The sequence below is a fragment of the Dendrobates tinctorius genome, unplaced genomic scaffold, assembly GCF_039654945.1.
Source record: "Dendrobates tinctorius isolate UK_male_01 unplaced genomic scaffold, ASM3965494v1 ptg000020l, whole genome shotgun sequence".
Taxonomy (NCBI): domain Eukaryota; kingdom Metazoa; phylum Chordata; class Amphibia; order Anura; family Dendrobatidae; genus Dendrobates; species Dendrobates tinctorius.
Genome location: NW_027361688.1, coordinates 54,998,877 through 55,018,795, shown reverse-complemented (window position 1 = coordinate 55,018,795; position 19,919 = coordinate 54,998,877). Strand labels below are relative to the sequence as shown.

General features: G+C 34.1%; 1 protein-coding gene across 2 annotated transcripts in view; it reads left to right on the top strand.

The window, feature by feature from the left end:
- LOC141083673 (protocadherin gamma-B1-like) overlaps positions 1-18,172 on the top strand; it is a 36,760-nt gene extending 18,588 nt beyond the window's left edge. For both annotated transcript variants that reach the window (XM_073568055.1, XM_073568056.1), the window contains exon 2: positions 17,294-18,172. In XM_073568055.1, the coding sequence (XP_073424156.1) occupies positions 17,294-17,326 (33 nt within the window). In that variant the 3' untranslated portion in view covers positions 17,327-18,172. The remainder of the gene's footprint in view (positions 1-17,293) is intronic.
- Positions 18,173-19,919: the final 1,747 nt, after the last annotated feature.

Sequence of the window (19,919 nt, the reverse complement as noted above, 5' to 3'; positions counted from 1 at the left end):
CTCTCTCTCACTGGAGGACTGTTGCTGCCCGGCATTGCACAGACAATATATTGATTTGAAGAGAGTTTGTGTAATGTTTACTTCTTCCTGTTGAAGTGCTGCAGGAAAATGTAATTTTCCTTGCTAGAATGTCACAACATAGAGTATATTAATGATCTTTTTATTGCATAGGGACCATTTTAGCAAGTAGGATTTGTATAAAGTATACAATTTCCTGAAAAGTGGATATGCACATTGATCCCCTGTCCAGAATGCAACTTTTGATTTATTTTAGTTGTTGATATGACACCATTATTTTAACAGCACTTTAAAGACATCATCATCACTCTCGCCAATGATGCTCACAATTCAAATTGCCTATCAGTATATCTTTGCAGTGTGGGAAACAATTTGGTAAAATCCACAACGTCAATGACATCTGCAGTGAAAATTGATCTGCTGTGGATTTCATATCTAAAACATTGGTCAGTCACACTGAATATAATTTGAGTGTGCAAAAGCTTACCGGAAATCTCATGCACAATAGGGGTACAGTAAAGCACAAAAACCTTAAATCGTCTTTTTGAATCTTGTTTACAATAATCTGATTTCTTCTTAGTAAAAAATGAGTATAAATTAATTTATTAAAAGCTCATGTTGCACTAGACTAAAATATGTTGTTTCCTTTACACAAATGATTAATCGATTTCTATTAATCTTTTGTGTGTATCATGTGTGGGTGTCATTGTAAGTCTTTTTCTGAGAAATGGACATGCTGAATTATGTAATTATAGGTAGGTTGAAGAATAATAATTTTGATCTTTATCTTCCACATAGCATACTACAAGGAAAATCTTAATTTTATAACTCGATACGCTCTTGAATTTATATACATCCTAGATAGAAAAAAGATATCTTCAAAAAAAGTCATAAATTTGCTAAGAGTAATTTGTTGTAGAGTGTAGGGGCATTCAGTTTTCATCCTTACCTTTATCTTACCTTTACCTTAGCTTACCTTGAGTAGTCATATATAATCTGTGCCTTATTTACTAAAGTTGTCCAATAAAAAACTATTCTTGATTTTTAGTGCAACAAATGAAGGCTCAGGTTTTATTATTCCAGAGCACTTTCAGACATGGTGTCTGAACTCTGATTGGCAGATTTGGGCAACAAGGCCGATTTTCATTTATATAAAGTCATTTGTGCCTACAAATAATGTGTGATCTGTATTCAAAGGATGTTTTAAAAGTCTGTAATGTCCTTCTCCAAGAACTAATGGATGTACTGCAGTCGAAGAAGTTGTAAAGTAAAACTGTTAAATTGGAGTAATTAGAGAAAATAAGTTTTAAGGAAGGAGATAATTAATTTAAATCCTGCAGAAATATGTAAAAAAAAATGTTCAATGTAAATATCCCTTAAAACACAATGAAACTATATCTTTGGAGCAAAAAATATATGTTTGTATAAATGTACAGAATCAATAGAAATACAAATTCTGAGAAACATCCAATGGATGCCTGAATCTTCCATCACATATATGCTACTATGTTTAAAGATATTGGAGTAATAGCAACAGCTGCAGGCTTATGCTTCAAGGCTTTTGTTGGACAAACAGCAGATGGTGCTGTGTTAATATTTTGTTTTGTAAAATGAACATTGGGAATCTTATTGGCTTGTTTGCTTCAGCTTTTGCCTGCATCCTGTATGCTACGATGATACAGATAATGGTTACTGAATGTCCGAAGTAAAACCATTTAAGGCCCTTTTACATTTAGCGATGCACCAGCGATCCCGACCACGATACGACCCGGTCAGGATCGCTGGTGTATTGCTAAATGATTGCTAGTGAGCTGCCACACAGGCAGATCTCACAGCGATGCAGCAGCGATACAGTGGACGATACTTACCTTTCAGACGCAGCAATCCTGACGTCCTCCTGCCCGCGTCCATACGTCACTCGTCGGTGCCAGCAGGAAGCGCCCGACGAGAAATGGAGCCGGCCGATCAGCGATGGACAGCGGGGGAGCCGGTCGGAGGTAAGTATCACACATAGCGATATCGCTAGCGATATCACTATAACATCACAAAATCGGTGACGTTATAGCGATATTGCTAGCGATATCGCTATGTGTAAAACCCCCTTTACTCTCTTACAATGTTTGAGCAATAAACAACTCTCCTGAAATCTGAAATGTGCAAGAAATAAAAATATACATTAAAACGTCGTTCTTACTGGATTGCTGTGAATTTTTCCTCTGCCTCCTCTATGATTCCCTGGTTGAATATGATGAACATATGCCATTCATCAACTGTACTTTGTGTCCATGGAACTATGTTCCTCTTCTCTTTACACCTGCAAGGTTACATTTTTATATACTTTTAAATAACTAACTTTACTTAAGTGATTTTAATAGCTGTGTATTCCTATTGCATTTAAACTGAACATAGTGGCAGGAAAATGATAAAATGCAGATAAATCACAAAATACTACTTCTATGTTTTTAGAACCTAAAAAGCAATTAAAATAAAAATCATTAAAAATTCAAATTCACACTTCAGAAAGTAAATGAAAGACATTGCAATTCTATATTTTCACCTCTGAGCGCCGCTGTTTAACCATAAAGGAGAAAAATGCAATGCAGAAATCCACTGCTATTTTCCTTTGTCACATTCATTGTTGATCTGCAGAAAGAAGCACAGACATTTTCTGGATTCTCCTGGATACAGATAAAATTTAAAAAGATAATTAAAAAAATGATGATTTTTCTGTTGAACGTTTGCATTGGATAATAAAGCCTTACTGGACATTTTGAGGAACATTAACACTGAGGATGGACAGGATGAAATCTCCAATAAATGGCTGCACAGGAATCAGATGGCAAGTAATATATGTCTTGTTTTCTTATCTTTGTTACTCAATCTCAGGTCAGGTTCATTATTCCATTGTGGAAGAAATGAGAAAAGACTCTGTTATAGCAAATATTACAAATGACCTTGGATTAGATAATAAGCAGCTCTCATCTAGAAAACTGAGGATTGTTTCCAGATCAGCAGAGAGATATTTCTATGTAAATTTAGATAATGGTAATCTGAATATAAAGGATAGAATAGACAGAGAGACATTGTGTGGTACGGAGGCTTCATGCTTCTTAACCTTTGATGCTGTTGTTGAAAATCCATTTAATAATTTTAATATTAAAGTTGAAATTCAGGATATAAATGATAACGCTCCTCAATTCTATCAAAATAAAATTACTTTACAAATCATTGAACTGACATCACCAGGAGCAAGATTTGCTTTGCAAAATGCAGAAGATCCAGATCTTGGTAGTAATTCATTGCAGACATACAATCTCAGTGAGAATCACTATTTTACACTTACTGAGAATATCAGAACAGATGGGAGTAAATATCCAGAGCTTGTCCTGGAGAAACCATTAGATAGAGAGAAACAAGACACTCATAGATTAATACTAACAGCCTTGGATGGAGGAAACCCTATCAGGTCTGGTACAACATCACTAATGATCATTGTTATAGATGCTAATGACAATACCCCCCTATTTAGTCAAGATATATATAAAGTCAATTTAAAGGAAAACATCACAGTTAATTCTACCTTGATCATATTAAATGCTACAGACAATGATGAAGGGATCAATGCTCAGATCACATATTTTTTTATGAAAACATCTGGAAACATCCATCATACAGGAATATTTAGTATCAACCCAAATACTGGTGAAATCAATATCAGAGAAAACTTGGATTTTGAAGTAACAAAGAATTATGAGCTGTCTGTACAAGCCAAAGATGGAGGAGACCTTATAGCTCATTGTAAAATTCTGGTGGAAGTCATAGATGTAAATGACAATACTCCTGAGATATCCATCACCTCATTATCTTCTCCTGTTCCTGAGGATTCTGTACCTGGAACAATGATCGCTCTGATTGAAGTTCATGACCAAGATTCTGGAGATAATGCAGATGTTGACTGTCAAATTCTTGAAGATGTTCCCTTTAATTTATTATCATCAAGCTATTACTATAGACTTGTTTTAAGTGCTGTTATAGACAGAGAGAAAACATCTTCTTATAACATCACTATTATAGCTATAGATAGAGGATCTCCACCTCTTTCCAGTACACAAGTTCTCACATTGGATGTATCAGATGTCAATGACAACCCACCAATATTTTCTAAATCTACTTATGTGGCTTACGTGCCAGAGAACAATTTACCAGGAGCTTCAATATTCAGTATACAAGCCTCAGATCCTGACACTGGAGACAATGCTAGAATAATTTATTCAATTTCCAGCGCCATTACAGAAGCACCATCAATGACATCTTATCTTTCCATCAATATGCAGAGCGGCGTTCTCTATGCTCAAAGATCATTTGATTATGAGCAGAACAAGGAGTTTATAATAAAAGTTACAGGCTCAGACAATGGATCCCCCTCTCTGAGCAGCAATGTTACATTATTTGTCCATATAGTGGACCAGAATGATAATGTACCTAAAATTTTATACCCATCACCAGATATTGGTGGGTCAGCTGTGTTTGAGATGGTGCCTTTTGTTTCTGAGCCTGGTTCTTTAATAACTAAAGTGGTGGCAGTGGATGCAGACTCTGGACATAATTCCTGGCTTTCTTATCATTTTATTCAATTGTCAGACCCAAATAATGTTGTGATATGTGAGTACACAGGTGAGATCAGAACATCACGTATATTTCAAGAAAAGGACCTATTGAATTACAAGATCATGGTAATGGTGAAGGATAATGGATATCCTGCTCTCTCTGCTACAACCACCTTAAGTCTTATTATTGCAGATGACTTTCAGCAGATTGTTCCTAATCTCAACAACAAACTGAAAGATGAAGATGCTCAAAGCAACTTACAATCCTACTTAGTGGTTGGACTTGCACTTATTTCTTTGCTCTTTATAATAACTGTGTTGGCGGTGATTATATCCAAATGTAAGCAGCCAAAACCATTACCAGCCTTCTCTTCACTCGCTACAAACCTGTATCCTCCAATTGATCCCAGGACCTTCTCCATGTATAGTGATGGATCATTACCTTTACCATACTCATATAATATGTGTGTGGCACTAGATCCTGCTGAGAGTGACTTTCATTACATGAATCCTAGTGGAAATGTTCCTGATGAAAACTTGATTGATGCTGATAATACAGAAGAAGGAACTGAATGTCTCAATGAAGCATCTCTAAGCACAGAACAGGTAAGTTATAGCTTTCTACCTGTTGTATGAATGTTTGAAACATGTACTTTTTGATTTCTAGTATTATGTATCTTTCATGAACAACTTGGCTTGTTGCTGACTTTGGAACTAATCACTTGCTACCAGAGTTAATGTTCTATTTGCAGAATATAAAATAGGTCATCTCAACTGTATGATATTTCTTCCTGTGTGTTTAAATATTGCAACCTTTTTATGAAGCATTTAGAAGGGCTGCCTACACTATAAAGAATATTTTTTATATAACCTATTGGGAGTTTGATTGATCAAGATTCTTCTCTTTTGGTGAAAAATGGAAAGTTGGTATAAATGACAATTATCTGTTTTGAAGGCTAGTACTGAGTTGAATATATTTTGTGTAATACTTAAGTCATCCTAATGTGGTGCTGCAAGAAATGACTGTTCTAAAAAGAGACTGAAAATAAATGTGCAGATGGAACTCCAGTCCAACACTGCAACTTAAAGAGGACCTTTCACCAAATGTTTCATGTTGCACAGGACAAAGGATATTATTGTGGCTGCAGAGTGGAATAAAACATTTTTTTGTTTGTTTTCTTTTTTATTTTCCTTCTCTGCTGTGGCAATATTAGCATTTAAGCTATTTGGCCCCTGATGAGTTCATTTTTGTTACTTTCAAGTGAGTGTTATCATATTGTTTTCACTGTGGGCATGTACTTCTTCCCTTGTATAATGTTATCCAATTACAATTAGGCAACAACTATCAAAGAAGAACACACCCCACAGTAACTTAATGCAGATTTGTCAGTGTGTGAGATGCATAACGTAAAACAGCCTTATTTCCTTTTCAAACCTCTGGCATGAGTCAGTGCGTGGGAAGGCACAGTGCAGCTGAAATAAGCTATGTCACATTATAAACCCTTCCATCAGCTCTCTTCTGTTCATAGCACTGTCAGCTTTGATGTACGGCCTCTGTCTTGTGACTGCCTGTCTGGAGTTATGTCACTACCAAACTTATGTATGTTTTGCTCAGGCAATTAATAATGGCTCTGCAGTGAGGTAAGTACTCTCATTATGTCTCACACAGGAGTAACCTGCCTGTTCTGGAATACTCCTGTCTGAGATCTAATGGAAGACTGTTCTGAGTAATTACAAGTTGAATGCAACAAACATATGTATGATTATTGATACATTTCTGGGCAGCCAATATGGGTGTAGGGGCAGTATAGCAGTGGTGACTCTTTTGTGAAAGGAGTAGAGCTGATGCAAGTGTTTTTAATGTGACAGAGCTAAATTAGCTGTACTGACTCTCTGCCCCACAATGACTCATGGATGAGGTAAGACCAGGATAGCAGAGTTGTATTATTACATATCATACACTGAGAAACTTACTTAACTTACTTTGTACTATGGTAGAGGTGTGTTCTCCTTTTCATTGATTGCTGCTGTTTGACTTGTCAGGGGGATGAAGTATAGTCCTCCAGTGAAAACTGTCTGATGGACCTATTTGGACTTGATGGTAATTAACTCAATAGGTACAAAATACTTTTGATTGCTAATGTCGCCGCAACATAAAAGTGACATCTAAAAAAGGTTTAGTTCTAAAATGCATTCACTATTACATTGTGTGTCCAAATAAACATATTTGATGAAAAGTCCTGTTTAATTAACAACTTTCACGTCAAGTTCGAATATTGGATATCAATTACAGACCTTGTACAAAATCCTACATTAATCTTCAAAGCAATATTTACCAGTACAGTGTATTGCAAATGGGGAAATAAGAGATGACATCTTCAGGATAAAAGAAAATGTTGCAGATTTCAAACCAAAATCATTGAGCAATTTACATTTTGTTATTCTAAGAGCAAGTTCATGAGATTTCCTAAAATTCCATGCACATCTGATTACTTAAATTATATTATCCTTATACCGACTTTTCAACTCCATTATAATGACATGGTTTTCTCTTAGTTTGTAAATAGGAAAAGGCTTGAAAATAAAAAACCTCATATTTCACAATATTTAAACAATTTGTTTATTTTTCTTTTGATGAGTGATTAGTTGATTACTATTTAGGCTTCCTGTGGATCATTTTCTTTTTTCTTTAGTTGGAATACTGTACATTCTTTTATGAGGAACTGTCATGTATTATTTAGTTGTATAGGGTCAAAATTAAGATATTATTGTGCCATATTTTATGCATAGAATACTGCAGGAAAATTGTAAACTTCCATTCTATACAATTTACAATTTTAATATGTCCTAGGTAGAAAAATCTATATTTAAATATGATATACGTTTGCTAATTTAATAGATAGAAATTACATAATTTGGGAGTTTTCAGTTTTTATAATTACCATTATTCTACGTTTGGTAAATCTTAAATTTTTATGGGCATCATTTAACTGTATACTAAAAACCAACATTGCTACCTATTGAAAAATTATTAAGTCAAGTGTCATTATTTATGTCAGCATTTTCCAAGACCATAATGAACTAAACAAAGAGTCTGTGATAATTTGTGATTTAAAACAGATGTAATAAAAATAATTAAACTAATAAGGATCTTAGAGTATCTTAGTCATGAGCAAAAAGTAAGCCAAATTTATTTAGTCTTGAGAAGAGATATTTTAGGAAAGGACATGATAAATTGGGCTCCTACAAAAGTTTGGTGAAAAAAGTGTTCCATATAAAATTCCCTTAAAGATAATGAGATGCTGATTCATTCTGAAAAAGTAAAAAGTTCAATCTCTAGAGTAACATTCTTTTTTGCCAGGGCAGCTGTGAATCTGTAGATAATTCTACAGTACTTCATGAGGCAGGTCATAGTAGGAGCAACTATTTTTTTCAAAAATAACTGCTGAAATTTATGCTAAAAATGTAATCCTTACAGATTCATAAAGTCAGAAGCATCCAACACATGCTTCGAAGCATTATTACATTTGTCATCCCTCCATCACATAAAGTTTATCTTGTTTTAAATGTTGGTGAAATAGCAACTGCTGCAGGCTTATGCTTTACATACTGAGTTGTGCAGACAGGAAATTTGTAATTGGTTAATTGTTAGAGTGTATACTTTATGAGCTCTTTGTGTATTGTGTGAGTATTTTGTGTACTGTGTGAGCTTTATGTGTACTGTTTGAGCTCTTTGTGTATTGTGTGACCTCTGTGTACTTTATGAGCTTTTTGTGTATTGTGTGAGCTCTTTATGTATTGTGTGAGCTTTTTGTGTACTGTGTGAGCTCTTTAAGTATTGAGTGCGCTCTTTGTGTATTGTGTGAGCTCTTCCTGTACTATGTGAGTTAAGCCCCCATTACACACAGCGAGATCGCTAGCGATATCGCTAAAGCGTCACCGATTTTGTGACACAGCAGCGATATTGCTAGCGATATCGCTATGTGTGATACTTACCTCCGACCAGCTCCCCCACTGGTTACCACTGATCGTGCGAGAATGTCCTGGACCGTTTCTCGTCGGCGGCTTCCTGCTGGGCTTCCTGCTCGCACCAATGAGCGACGCGTGGATGCGGGTGGGAGGACGTCGTCATCGCCGCGTCTGACAGGTAAGTAACGACCGCCGACCGCTGCTGCATCGCTGGTGAGATCTGCCTGTTTGGCAGCTCACATGCGACAATTTAGCGATGCACCAGCCATCCTGACCGGGTCGTAGTGTGGTCGGAATCGCTGGTGCATCGCTAAATGTAACGGTACCCTTAGTTTTTTTGTTTGTGACAGTTTTTCCTGTATCTTTCATGTAGTGCTATTGTAGATAATAATACCTGACATAAGTAAAATGAATAATTTTAATAAAATGTGTGAATTCTGAGTAATAGTACAGAAAGCTTAACTCTTCAACAAGACAAACACGCACATTAAAATGTCCTTTTAGTTAAATTGTTCTAAATCATGCTTCTGCTTCCATTCCTATTCCCTGGATGAATTTCATAAATAAAAGCCATTTTTCTGTGTGAATAAGTAACTTTGCTTATCTTCTTATTAAGCCTGTGTAGTTATGATTTCTTAATTTATTTTTAAAGAAGTTAAGCTTGTTGTGTGTATTTAAGATCTGATTATTGCTGTTTTAAGTAAAATGAAAGAAAAACAGTTTAATATTAAAATGGAGAAAAAAGAAAAGTGTTTACTGAATGTTTTGTTTTTAAAATATCAACAGCATCAAAAATTAAATATTTTTGTATATTTCAAATTTATATTTTATAAAGACATTGCAATCCTGTTTTTCACCTCTGAGCGCCGCTGTTTAACCAGTAAAAAGGAAAATGCAGAATGAGAAATTCATTGGAATTTTTCTTTGTCACTCACATTACTGATCCCGTTCTCAGGATTCTCTATAATACAAAGATAAGGATACAAATTGATAATGCATCTACAGATATCATAAATATTCTTCTAATTATCATACTGTTCTTTTTGGTGGGGAAATTATCCATGATCAAGGACAGGATGGAATCTCCTATCCAAGGAGGCACAAGAATCAGATGGCAAGTAAATTACATCTTAATTTCTTATATTTGCTACTCAGTCTCCAGTCAGATTCATTATTCTATTGTAGAAGAAATGAGGAAAGACTGTTATAGCAAATATTGCAGATGACCTTGGATTAGATATTAAGCAGCTCTCATCTAGAAAACTAAGGATTGTATCCAGAGCTGCAGAAAGATATGTCTATGTAAATCTTAATAATGGAAATCTGTATATAAATGACAGGATACACAGGGAGACATTGTGTGGATCAGATGGTTCTTGTTTCTTAACTTTTGATGTTGTTGTTGAAAATCCATTCAATAATTTTAAGATTAAAATTTACATTCAGGATATAAATGATAATTCTCCACAGTTTTATTATAAAAAAATGACTTTGGAAATAATCGAACTTACATCAGAAGGAGCAAGATTTGCTTTAGAAAGTGCAAAAGATCAAGATATTGGTAGTAATTCAGTGCAGACATACAAGCTCAGTGATAATCAGTATTTTACTCTCACTGAGAAAATCAGAGCAGATGGGAGTAAATATCCAGAGCTTGTTCTAGAGAAACCATTAGATCGAGAGATACAAGATATTCATGAAATAATACTAACAGCCTTGGATGGAGGAAATCCTATCAGATCTGGAACAACATTATTAGGTATAATTGCTATAGATGCTAATGACATTGCCCCTATATTTACTCAGGATATGTATAAAGTCAATTTAAAAGAAAACATCCCAGTTAATTCTACAGTGATCATATTAAATGCTACAGACAACGATGAAGGAGTCCATGCACAAATTGCATATCATTTTAGAAAAAGCTCAGGACACATCGATAATACAGGAATGTTTAGTATTAATACAACTAATGGTGAAATCAAGACCGATAAAAATTTAGATTTTGAAGTAACAAAAAATTATGAATTGTCTGTACAGGCCAAGGATGAAGGAGGCCTTGTAGCTCACTGTAAGGTTCTGGTGCAAGTCATAAATGTAAATGACAATGCTCCTGAGATATCCATTACCTCATTATTTTCTCCTATTCCTGAGGATTCTGCTACTGGAACAATGATCGCTCTGATAGAAGTACATGACCAAGATTCTGGAGATAATGCAGATGTTGATTGCCAAATTTTTGAAGATGTTCCCTTCAATTTATTGTCATCAGACACTTATTATAGACTTGTTTTAAGTGCTTCCATAGACAGAGAGAAAACATCTGTTTATAATATCACTTTTAAAGCTGCAGATAGAGGATCTCCTCCTCTTTTCAGTACACAAGTTCTCAAATTGGATATATCAGATGTCAATGACAATCCACCAATATTTTCTAAATCAACTTATTCAGCTTATGTGCCAGAGAACAATTTACCAGGAGCTTCAATATTTAGTATACAAGCCTCAGATCCTGACACTGGAGACAATGCTAAAATTAGTTACTCAATTTCCAGTGCCATTACAGAAACACCATCAATGACGTTTTATCTCTCCATCAATATAGAGACTGGAGTTCTCTATGCTCAAAGATAATTTGATTATGAGCAGAACAAGGAGTTTATAATAGAAGTCAGCCTCAGACACTGGATCCCCCTCTCTGAGCAGCAATGTTAAATTATTTATCCATATAGTAGACCAGAATGATAATGCACCAAAGATCTTATACCCATCACGAGATACTGATGGTTCAGCTGTGTTTGAGATGGTTCCTTTTGTTTCAGAGCCTGGTTCTTTAATAACTAAAGTGGTGGCAGTGGATGCAGACTCTGGACGTAATTTCTGGCTCTCATAATTTTATTCAATTGTCAGACCCAAATCATTTTGTGATAAGTGAGTACACAGGTGAGATCAGAACATCACGTATCTTTCAAGAAAAGGACATATTGAAGTACAAGATCATGGTAATTGTGAAGGACAATGGATATCCCACTCTCTCTGCTGCAACCACCTTAAGTCTTATTATTGCAGATGACTTTCAGCAGATTGTTCCTAAGCTCAACAACAAGCTGAAAGATGAAGATACTCAAAGCAACTTACTATTCTACTTAGTGGCTGGACTTGCACTTATTTCTTTGCTCTTTAAAATAACTGTGATGGTGGCAATTATATCCAAATGTAAGCAGCCAAAACCTTTACCAGCCTTCTCTTCTCTCACTACAAATCTGTATCCTCCAATTGATCCCAGGACCTTCTCCATGTATAGTGATGGATCGTTACCTTTTCCATACTCATATAATATGTGTGTGGCACTAGATCCTGCTGAGGGTGACTTTACTTACATGAATCCAAGTGGAGAAGTTCCTGTGGAAAACTTGATTGATGCTGAAAATACAGAACATGGAACTGAATGTCTCAAACAAGCTTCTTCAAGTGCAGAACAGGTAAAATGTTTTCACTTTCTGCCTCTGGTATAAAGGTCTGTAACATGTACTTTTTCATTTCTAGAATTATTTATTCTACAGGAACAGAAATGGAATCTGAGTTCTGATTTGTTGTTATAGGCAAGAATGCCAGTTCACCGGTGAAAACTTTTGATATCTAAAGCCTTCTGTTCCTACATGATGCGTCATTGTGCCCCCGTCTTGCACCATTTTCTCAAATTTTGTAGGGATTGAGTGAAAAGTCATGAAAATGCCAGAAGTAGCAACACTTTTGTGCAGCCTTGTGTAAAAGTTTTGCAACTTTTCAAAGGTTTTCAAAATAGCGTTCGGTTGTTAAAGTTTTGATAAGTTAAGGACTAATTGTGTTATTTAATTAAAGGATATATTACTTCATCGTAATGTCCTAAACCAAGGGTTTGTGGAAGCACTGGAGTGGGGAAAAAACAGCTAAACTGATTGGGATCATGCACACTTTTAGTTATGATCAAAAAGTCGATTTAATTTATTTAATCTTGAGAAGAAATGTTTTAGGAAAGGACATGATACATTTGGTTCTTACAATGTTAATATGTTAAATTGTTAAACATGTTTATGTTAAATGTTTATTTTAAATGTTAAAATATGTTAAAAAAAATGTTCCATGTAAAATTTCCTTAATACATGATGAGTTGGTATCTCTTTCTGGAGAAGGAAAAAGTTCAATCTCTAGATTAACAATCTGTGAATTTGTAGAAAATTCTATAGTACTTCAGGAGTCGGCCATAATAGGAGATGTTGATTGGCATAGTTTTCTGAAATATTTTGTTATACTCATACAATTAAAAAATCATTACAAATACATGTCGCAAAAACTTCCAAGAGATGCCTTGAAACATTTCATTTTTCAGCCCTCAGTTATGTATATGCTAACTTGCTCAAAAAATTTTAACTTAAACAGCCCATTGCTTTTTGTGTTGCATAGACCAAAAATGTCAATGTGCTAATTTGAGTTTGTTAATAGTGTAGTATATGAGCTCTTTGTGTATTGTGTGAGCTCTTTGGTTGGTTGGTTTGGTTGGTTGGTTTCAATTTAATCCTCCATGTTGCTACATTACAATTAATAGTTGCTGTATGTCTCTAGTAAATCAGTTAATTCCCCCCAAATCTCTGAGTTCTGAATGATACTACTGAAAGCAGAAATCTGCAAACTAAAAATATACACATAAAAATTACCTTTCTACCAGATTTCAGTAAATCATGCTTCTGTCTCTTTTCTTACTTCCTCAATGAAGTTGATAAACAAAACACTTGAGAATAAGTAAAAGTTTGTGGGAAATTTCAGGAGCTGTCAGTGGATGAAGGATGTCCAAAGTAAGGTAGATGAAGATTTTTTATTGTCTTATGCATTTCAAAGTTGATTCATCTCCTTCCTTGGATTATGAAACGTGTAAGATTCTTCGCCTACCTTACTTTGGACTTCCTTCATCAACTTCCAGCACCTGGAATTTCCCACATGTTTTTCTGAATCTCAAACTTCTTCCAGCATCAGCAGTACATACCTAGGAACCAGAGGTCGAAGTTGCAGTTGTCTATAGTGAACTAACATGCCCTCTCCATTTTTGTGCTGGCTATGCCCATCCTCTGGTGGTCAGTGCATGATCTGGTATTGATACTTCGCTTCCCTTTTATTGTATTTGTTATCCATAAGTAATTTTTCAGCTGCCCTGTGCAACTATGCTTATTTTTTTATTACGCTTATGCAGTTGTATTTTTTTATTTTGAAAGAATTCAATATTTTTTCATATCGGCTGTTTATTTCTGTTTTATAAAAATTTAATATAACAACAGTTTAATAATAAATTGTAGAAATTAGAAATATGTTTACTGAATGGTTTTTTACTGAAATATTAATAACAAAAAACATTTAAAATCAAATTTAAATTTAAAAAGGAAATTGCAATTCTGCATTTTCACTTCTGAGCGCCGCTGTTTAACCGTAAAAGGGAGAAAATGCAGAACTGAAAATCCAGTGGAATTTTCCTTAGGCATACGCATTGCTGATCTGCAGAAAGAACTACAGACATTTTCTGGATTCTCCTGGACACAGAGATTAAAGGATATAAGTTAAATACACAATTACAGATATCATGAATATTTAACATTTACATTTCATGATAAAGCCATACTGGATGTTTTGGAGAGAAATTAACACTAACGATGGACAGGATGGAATCTTCTATAAATGGCTGCACAGGAATCAGATGGCAAGCAATGTATGTCTTAATTTCTTATCTTCATTACTCAGTCTCAGGTCAGATTCATTATTGCATTGTAGAAGAAATGAGGAAAGAATCTGTTATAGCAAATATTGCATATTGCAGATGACCTTGGATTAGATATTAAGCAGCTCTCATCTAGAAAACTGAGGATTGTATCCAGATCAGCAGAGAAATATTTTTTTTGTACATCTTAATAATGGAAATCTGTATATAAAGGACAGAATAGACAGAGAGACATTGTGTGGATCACGTGTCTTGTGCTGAAAATCCTTTTAATAATTTTAAGATCAAATTTGACATTCAAGATGTAAATAATTCTCCACAATTCTATCACAAATCAATTACATTGGAAATAATTGAATTTACACAACCAGTAGCAAGATTTGATTTAGAAAGTGCAGAAAATCCAGATATTGGTAGTAATTCAGTGCAGACATACCAGCTCAGTGATAATCAGTATTTTACACTTAATAAGAATATCAGAAAAGATGGAAGTAAATATCCAGAGCTTGTCTTGGAGAAACAATTAGATCAAAAAACACAAGATATTCATGAAATAATACTAACAGCCTTAGATGGAGGAAATCCTATCAGGTCTGGAACAATATTATTAAATATAATTGTTATAGATGGTAATGACAATGCTCCTATCTTTACTCAGGATATGTATAAAGTCAATTTAAAAGAAAACATCCCAGTTAATTCTACAATGATCATATTAAATGCTACAGACAATGATGAAGGAATTAATGCACAAATTGCATATTATTTCAGAAAAAGCTCAGGACGCACAATACAGGGACGTTTAGTATTAATACAACTACCGATGAAATCAAAACCCATAAAAATTTAAATTTTGAAGTAATAAAAAATTATGAATTGTCTGTGCTAAGATTGGAGGAGGCCTTGTAGCTCATTGTAAGGTGCTTGTGGAAGTCATAGATATGAATGACAATGAGCCTGAGATAGCCATCACCTCTTTATTTTCTCCTATTCCTGAGAATTCTGTACTTGGAACAATGATTGCTCTGATTGAGGTTCATGATCAAGATTCTGGAGATAATGCAGATGTTGATTGTCAAATTCTTGAAGATGTTTGCTTTAATTTATTGTCATCAGTCACTTATTATAGACTTGTTTTACAAACCACTATTGACAGAGAAAGAATATCATGTTATAATATCACTGTTAATGCTACAGATAGAGGATCTCCACCATTTTCCAGCACATAATTTCTTAGATTGGATGTTTCAGATATCAATGACAATGCACCCATGTTTTCTAATCTACTTATGTGGCTTATGTGCCAGAGAACAATTTTCCAGGAGCTTCAATATTCAGTTTACAAGCTTCAGATCCTGACACTTGAGATAATGCTAGAATAATTTACTTAATTTCCAGTGCCATTACAGAAACTCCATCAATGGCGTCTTATCTCTACATCAATATAGAGACCGGCGTTCTCTATGCTCAAAGATCATTTGATTATGAGCAGAACAAGGAGTTTATAATAAAAGTCATAGCCTCAGACAATGGATCCCCCTCTTTTGAGAAGCAATGTTACATTATTTATCTATATAGCGGACCTGAGTGATAATGCACTAAAAATCTTATAACCCATCACCAGATATTGGTGGGTCAGCTGTATTTGAGATGGTTCCATTTTTTTCTGAGCCTGGTTCTTTAATAACTAAAGTGGTGGCAGTGGATGCAGACTCTGGACATAATTCCTGGTTCTCATATCATTTTATTCAATTGTCAGACCCAAATCATTTTGTGATAAGTGAGTACACAGGGGAGATTAGAACATCACGTATCTTTAAAGAAAAGGACATGTTAAATTAAAAGGTTGTGGTAATGGTGAAGGACAATGGACACCCCTCTGTCTTCTTCAACACATTTAAGTCTCATTGTTGAAGATGACTTTCAGCAGGTTGTTCCTAAGCTCAGTAACAAAGGGAAAGATGAAGAAACTCAAAACAACTTACAATTCTACTTAGTGGTTGGACTTGCACTTATTTCTTTGTTCTTTACAATAACTGTAATGGCGGCAATTATATCCAAATGTAAGCAGCAAAAACCATTCCCGGCCTTCTCTTCTCTCACTACAAATCTGTATCCTCCAATTGATCTCAGGACCTTCTCCATGTATAGTGATGAATCGCTACCTTTACCATACTCATATAATATTTGTGTGGCACTAGATTCTGCTGAGGGTGAATTTACATGAATCCTATGGAAATGTTCCTGTGGAAAACCTGATTGATGCTGATAATACAGAACAAGGAAGTGAAAATATCCACGGAATACCTCCATGTGTAGAACAAGTAAAATGTTGTAATTTTCTGCTTATAATATAAAGGTCTGCAGTATGTTCATTATATATTTTAGAGTTATTTGTTGTTCAGTATCAACTATTTTAACAGCTGATTTTGAAGCAACCATTTGCTACCGGAGTTTGCTTTTTATGGTTTAATCTAAAATGCATTTTTTTGTGTGTTCGTAAAAACATGTAGAAAAATAGAAAACCTTTTCTATACCAGTCAAGTCTCTTTGTTACAGCACGGCAGTCTAAGCATCATTGTTTTCCTACTTCTAATATCTGAAATACCACATAGTCTCAATTTATTGATAATTTTTTTCTTCGTGTTTAATATTTGCAACTGTTTGTATGATGCAGTTCGAGAGTTAGGCTCCTCTAGTAATTGTATTTTTTTAACCTATTGAGAATTCTGTGCTCACAATTCATCTTGTGGTAAGAAGACAGAGCTGATATAAATTAGAACTATCCTGGTGAAATTTTATATCTCTATATAGGTAATGAATTGATTTGAGTAGACTGTGCAACACTGAAAGTTTAACCATTGCTTTAATTCTTATTTCACAATGAAAAAGTGCACATGAAACAAAGGATTATTGTAAAATATATTCTAAGAAAAATCTGTTTATTTCTTCACAGGGACAAAGTATTTCACCCTTAATTTATGAGTAAAATCTGAATTCAATGAAGACAGATTTTCACGTTACTGAGATGTAATTTGAAAAGCACCAATTGTCATTTCCTATCAAGATGGGAGGAGAGAGGAGCTAGAGGCCAACAAAGACATTCTACTGCAAGTTCTACTAAACTGACTTACAGTTCTCAATAGAACTTTAAGAACACTAAGTGTCATTTCCTATCTCAATAACGGGAAATATGTATTCACTGAAGACATATTTTATCTTTGAATTGAGAATTTTGAGAATAAATTGTCAATCGAAGAAGAGAAATAAAGGCATTACTCTAACAAGAAATGTTGCAAAGTCACTTATTTTCATGTGTACTAAAGATTTATGGGAAAAAATAAGCAATTATTTATTTTTTAATGCCACTTATGGAGCAATAAATTAAGCTTTCACAGCCAACATTCATTTTAGATTAAAGGTGATTGCTTAAGATCCCAACAGAGGGACAAATTGTGTCATACTTACTGTGAAGAGACCCAACCAGAAAGCAGTAATTGTTAAAAACGGACTACTTGAAAAATGGCTATGCACATAAATCCCCAGTCCAGGACCACAACCTAAGTAATAACTGTCAGGCCAATTTTCAGTACAGTATAGTGTGTTAATTATAGACCTCATGATGCAAAAATACTACATCGATCAATAATGTGGTGTCTACCGGAATTATGTATTGCAAAGGGTGAAATCCAGAATGACATATTCAGGATGAATGAACATGATGTGGATTTCAAATGCAAAGCATTGGTCAAGTATTGCATATATTTTTTGGAACAAGTGTAACAGCTTTCCTAAAATCCTATATGTACTTTTCAACTCTAATACAATTACATCATTTTCTTTTAGTTTGTAACTAGGAAAAATCTAATAAATGAAAGTGCACTTTACACTAGATTAAAACAATTGGTTGTAGGACAAATGATTCATTGATTACTCTTAAGGCTTCCATTGGATCATTTTTATTTTAGATGAAGTATTAAACTTCTGAGATACATGAGAAATTGACATGTTCTTTTATGTGGTGAAATTCTAAGATACAAAATCAATGTGTAAGATTTTCACTGTAGAATACTATACAGTAAATTGTACATTTCCTAGCTCCAAAAAATCTAGAACTGTGATATGTCTTAGACAGAAAAAATAGATATTTAAAAAAATGACATACTGTACATTTACTAATATGTTGCAGAATTTGAGGGTTTTCAATTTTCTCTGTTACCATAGTATTACCTTGGGTAAGTCATATATTCTATTATTATAATTTACTGTCTAATAAAAACTAACCTTTTTACCTTCAGAAAAAAATATTATTGTTATTTACTATTATTATATTTTATTATTTCCAAGAAGTTTTAGAAATGGAATCTGACCCTTGATTGTTTTTTATAAGCAATAACACCAGATTCCCTGGGAACATTTTAAATAAATGAATCCCTCTGTGATTGTAGATAAAGGGTGTTTTATATTTAAAGGATATTTTCCAAGACTATGAACTGTTAAACCAAGTGTTTGACAAAGTATTGATGTTGAAAAATAGATATAAAAAGCAACTAAACTATTTGGGATCATGGAGAATCTTAGTTATGAGCAAAAAAGACAATTACATTACAATTATATTAAGACAATGATGTGCTGTCTCTCATGGTGAATATTAAAGTTCAATCTCTAGAATAACATTTTTTTTTACCAGTGAAACTGTGAAATTCTAGGTAACCCTACAGTAATTTTGGAGCCATTCATAGTAGAAACAGTTGACTGTTTCAAAAAATGGCTTCCTTTTCTGAAATATACGCTTATAAAAGCAAAAACGTCCTTAAAGATACATATTGTCAGAAACATCCAACAGATGCCTTGAAGAATAACATTTAATAGTCCTCCATCATGAACAGACTATCTTGCTCTCAAAGATGTTGATATAACAACAACAGCTGCAGGCTTATACCTTGGATACTAAGTTGAGTAGACAGAGAATGGCAATATATTAATTGTTAGTGTTTGTTACTAGTCTACTGTGTGAGCCCTATGTATTTTGTGTGAGCCCTATGTGTTTTGTGTGAGCTCTATGGTTTGTTTGTGACAGTTTTACCCTGTAATCCTCAATGTTGTGATATTACAGTTAATAGCTGCTGTATGTCGTTAATAGCTGTTGTATGTCTCAAATACAATAGTTCATTCTCCCAAAATGTGGGCTATGAATGCTGAATGATACTACCAAAAGGTAAAATTTACAAAAAAACATACACATCAAAACAATCTTTTATCAGGTTGCTGTAAATCATATCTCTAGCTTCTTCCCTCTTCCCTGGATGAAATTGATAAACATAAGTAATTTTTTCTATCTGAATATGTAACTATACTTGTCTTCTTTTTAAGCCTGTGTAGTTATAATTTGTTAATCCATTTTTAAAGAAGTTAATATTCTTGAATATTTTTAATGGCTGTAATTCCTGTTTTATGAAAACTAAATAAAATAATATAATAAATAACATTCAGAATGCCCAAAAATTAATTAGTGAATGTTTTGTTTTAAAAATATAAGCAGCAATTAAAGTTAAATATTTTGAATATTTCAAATCTATACT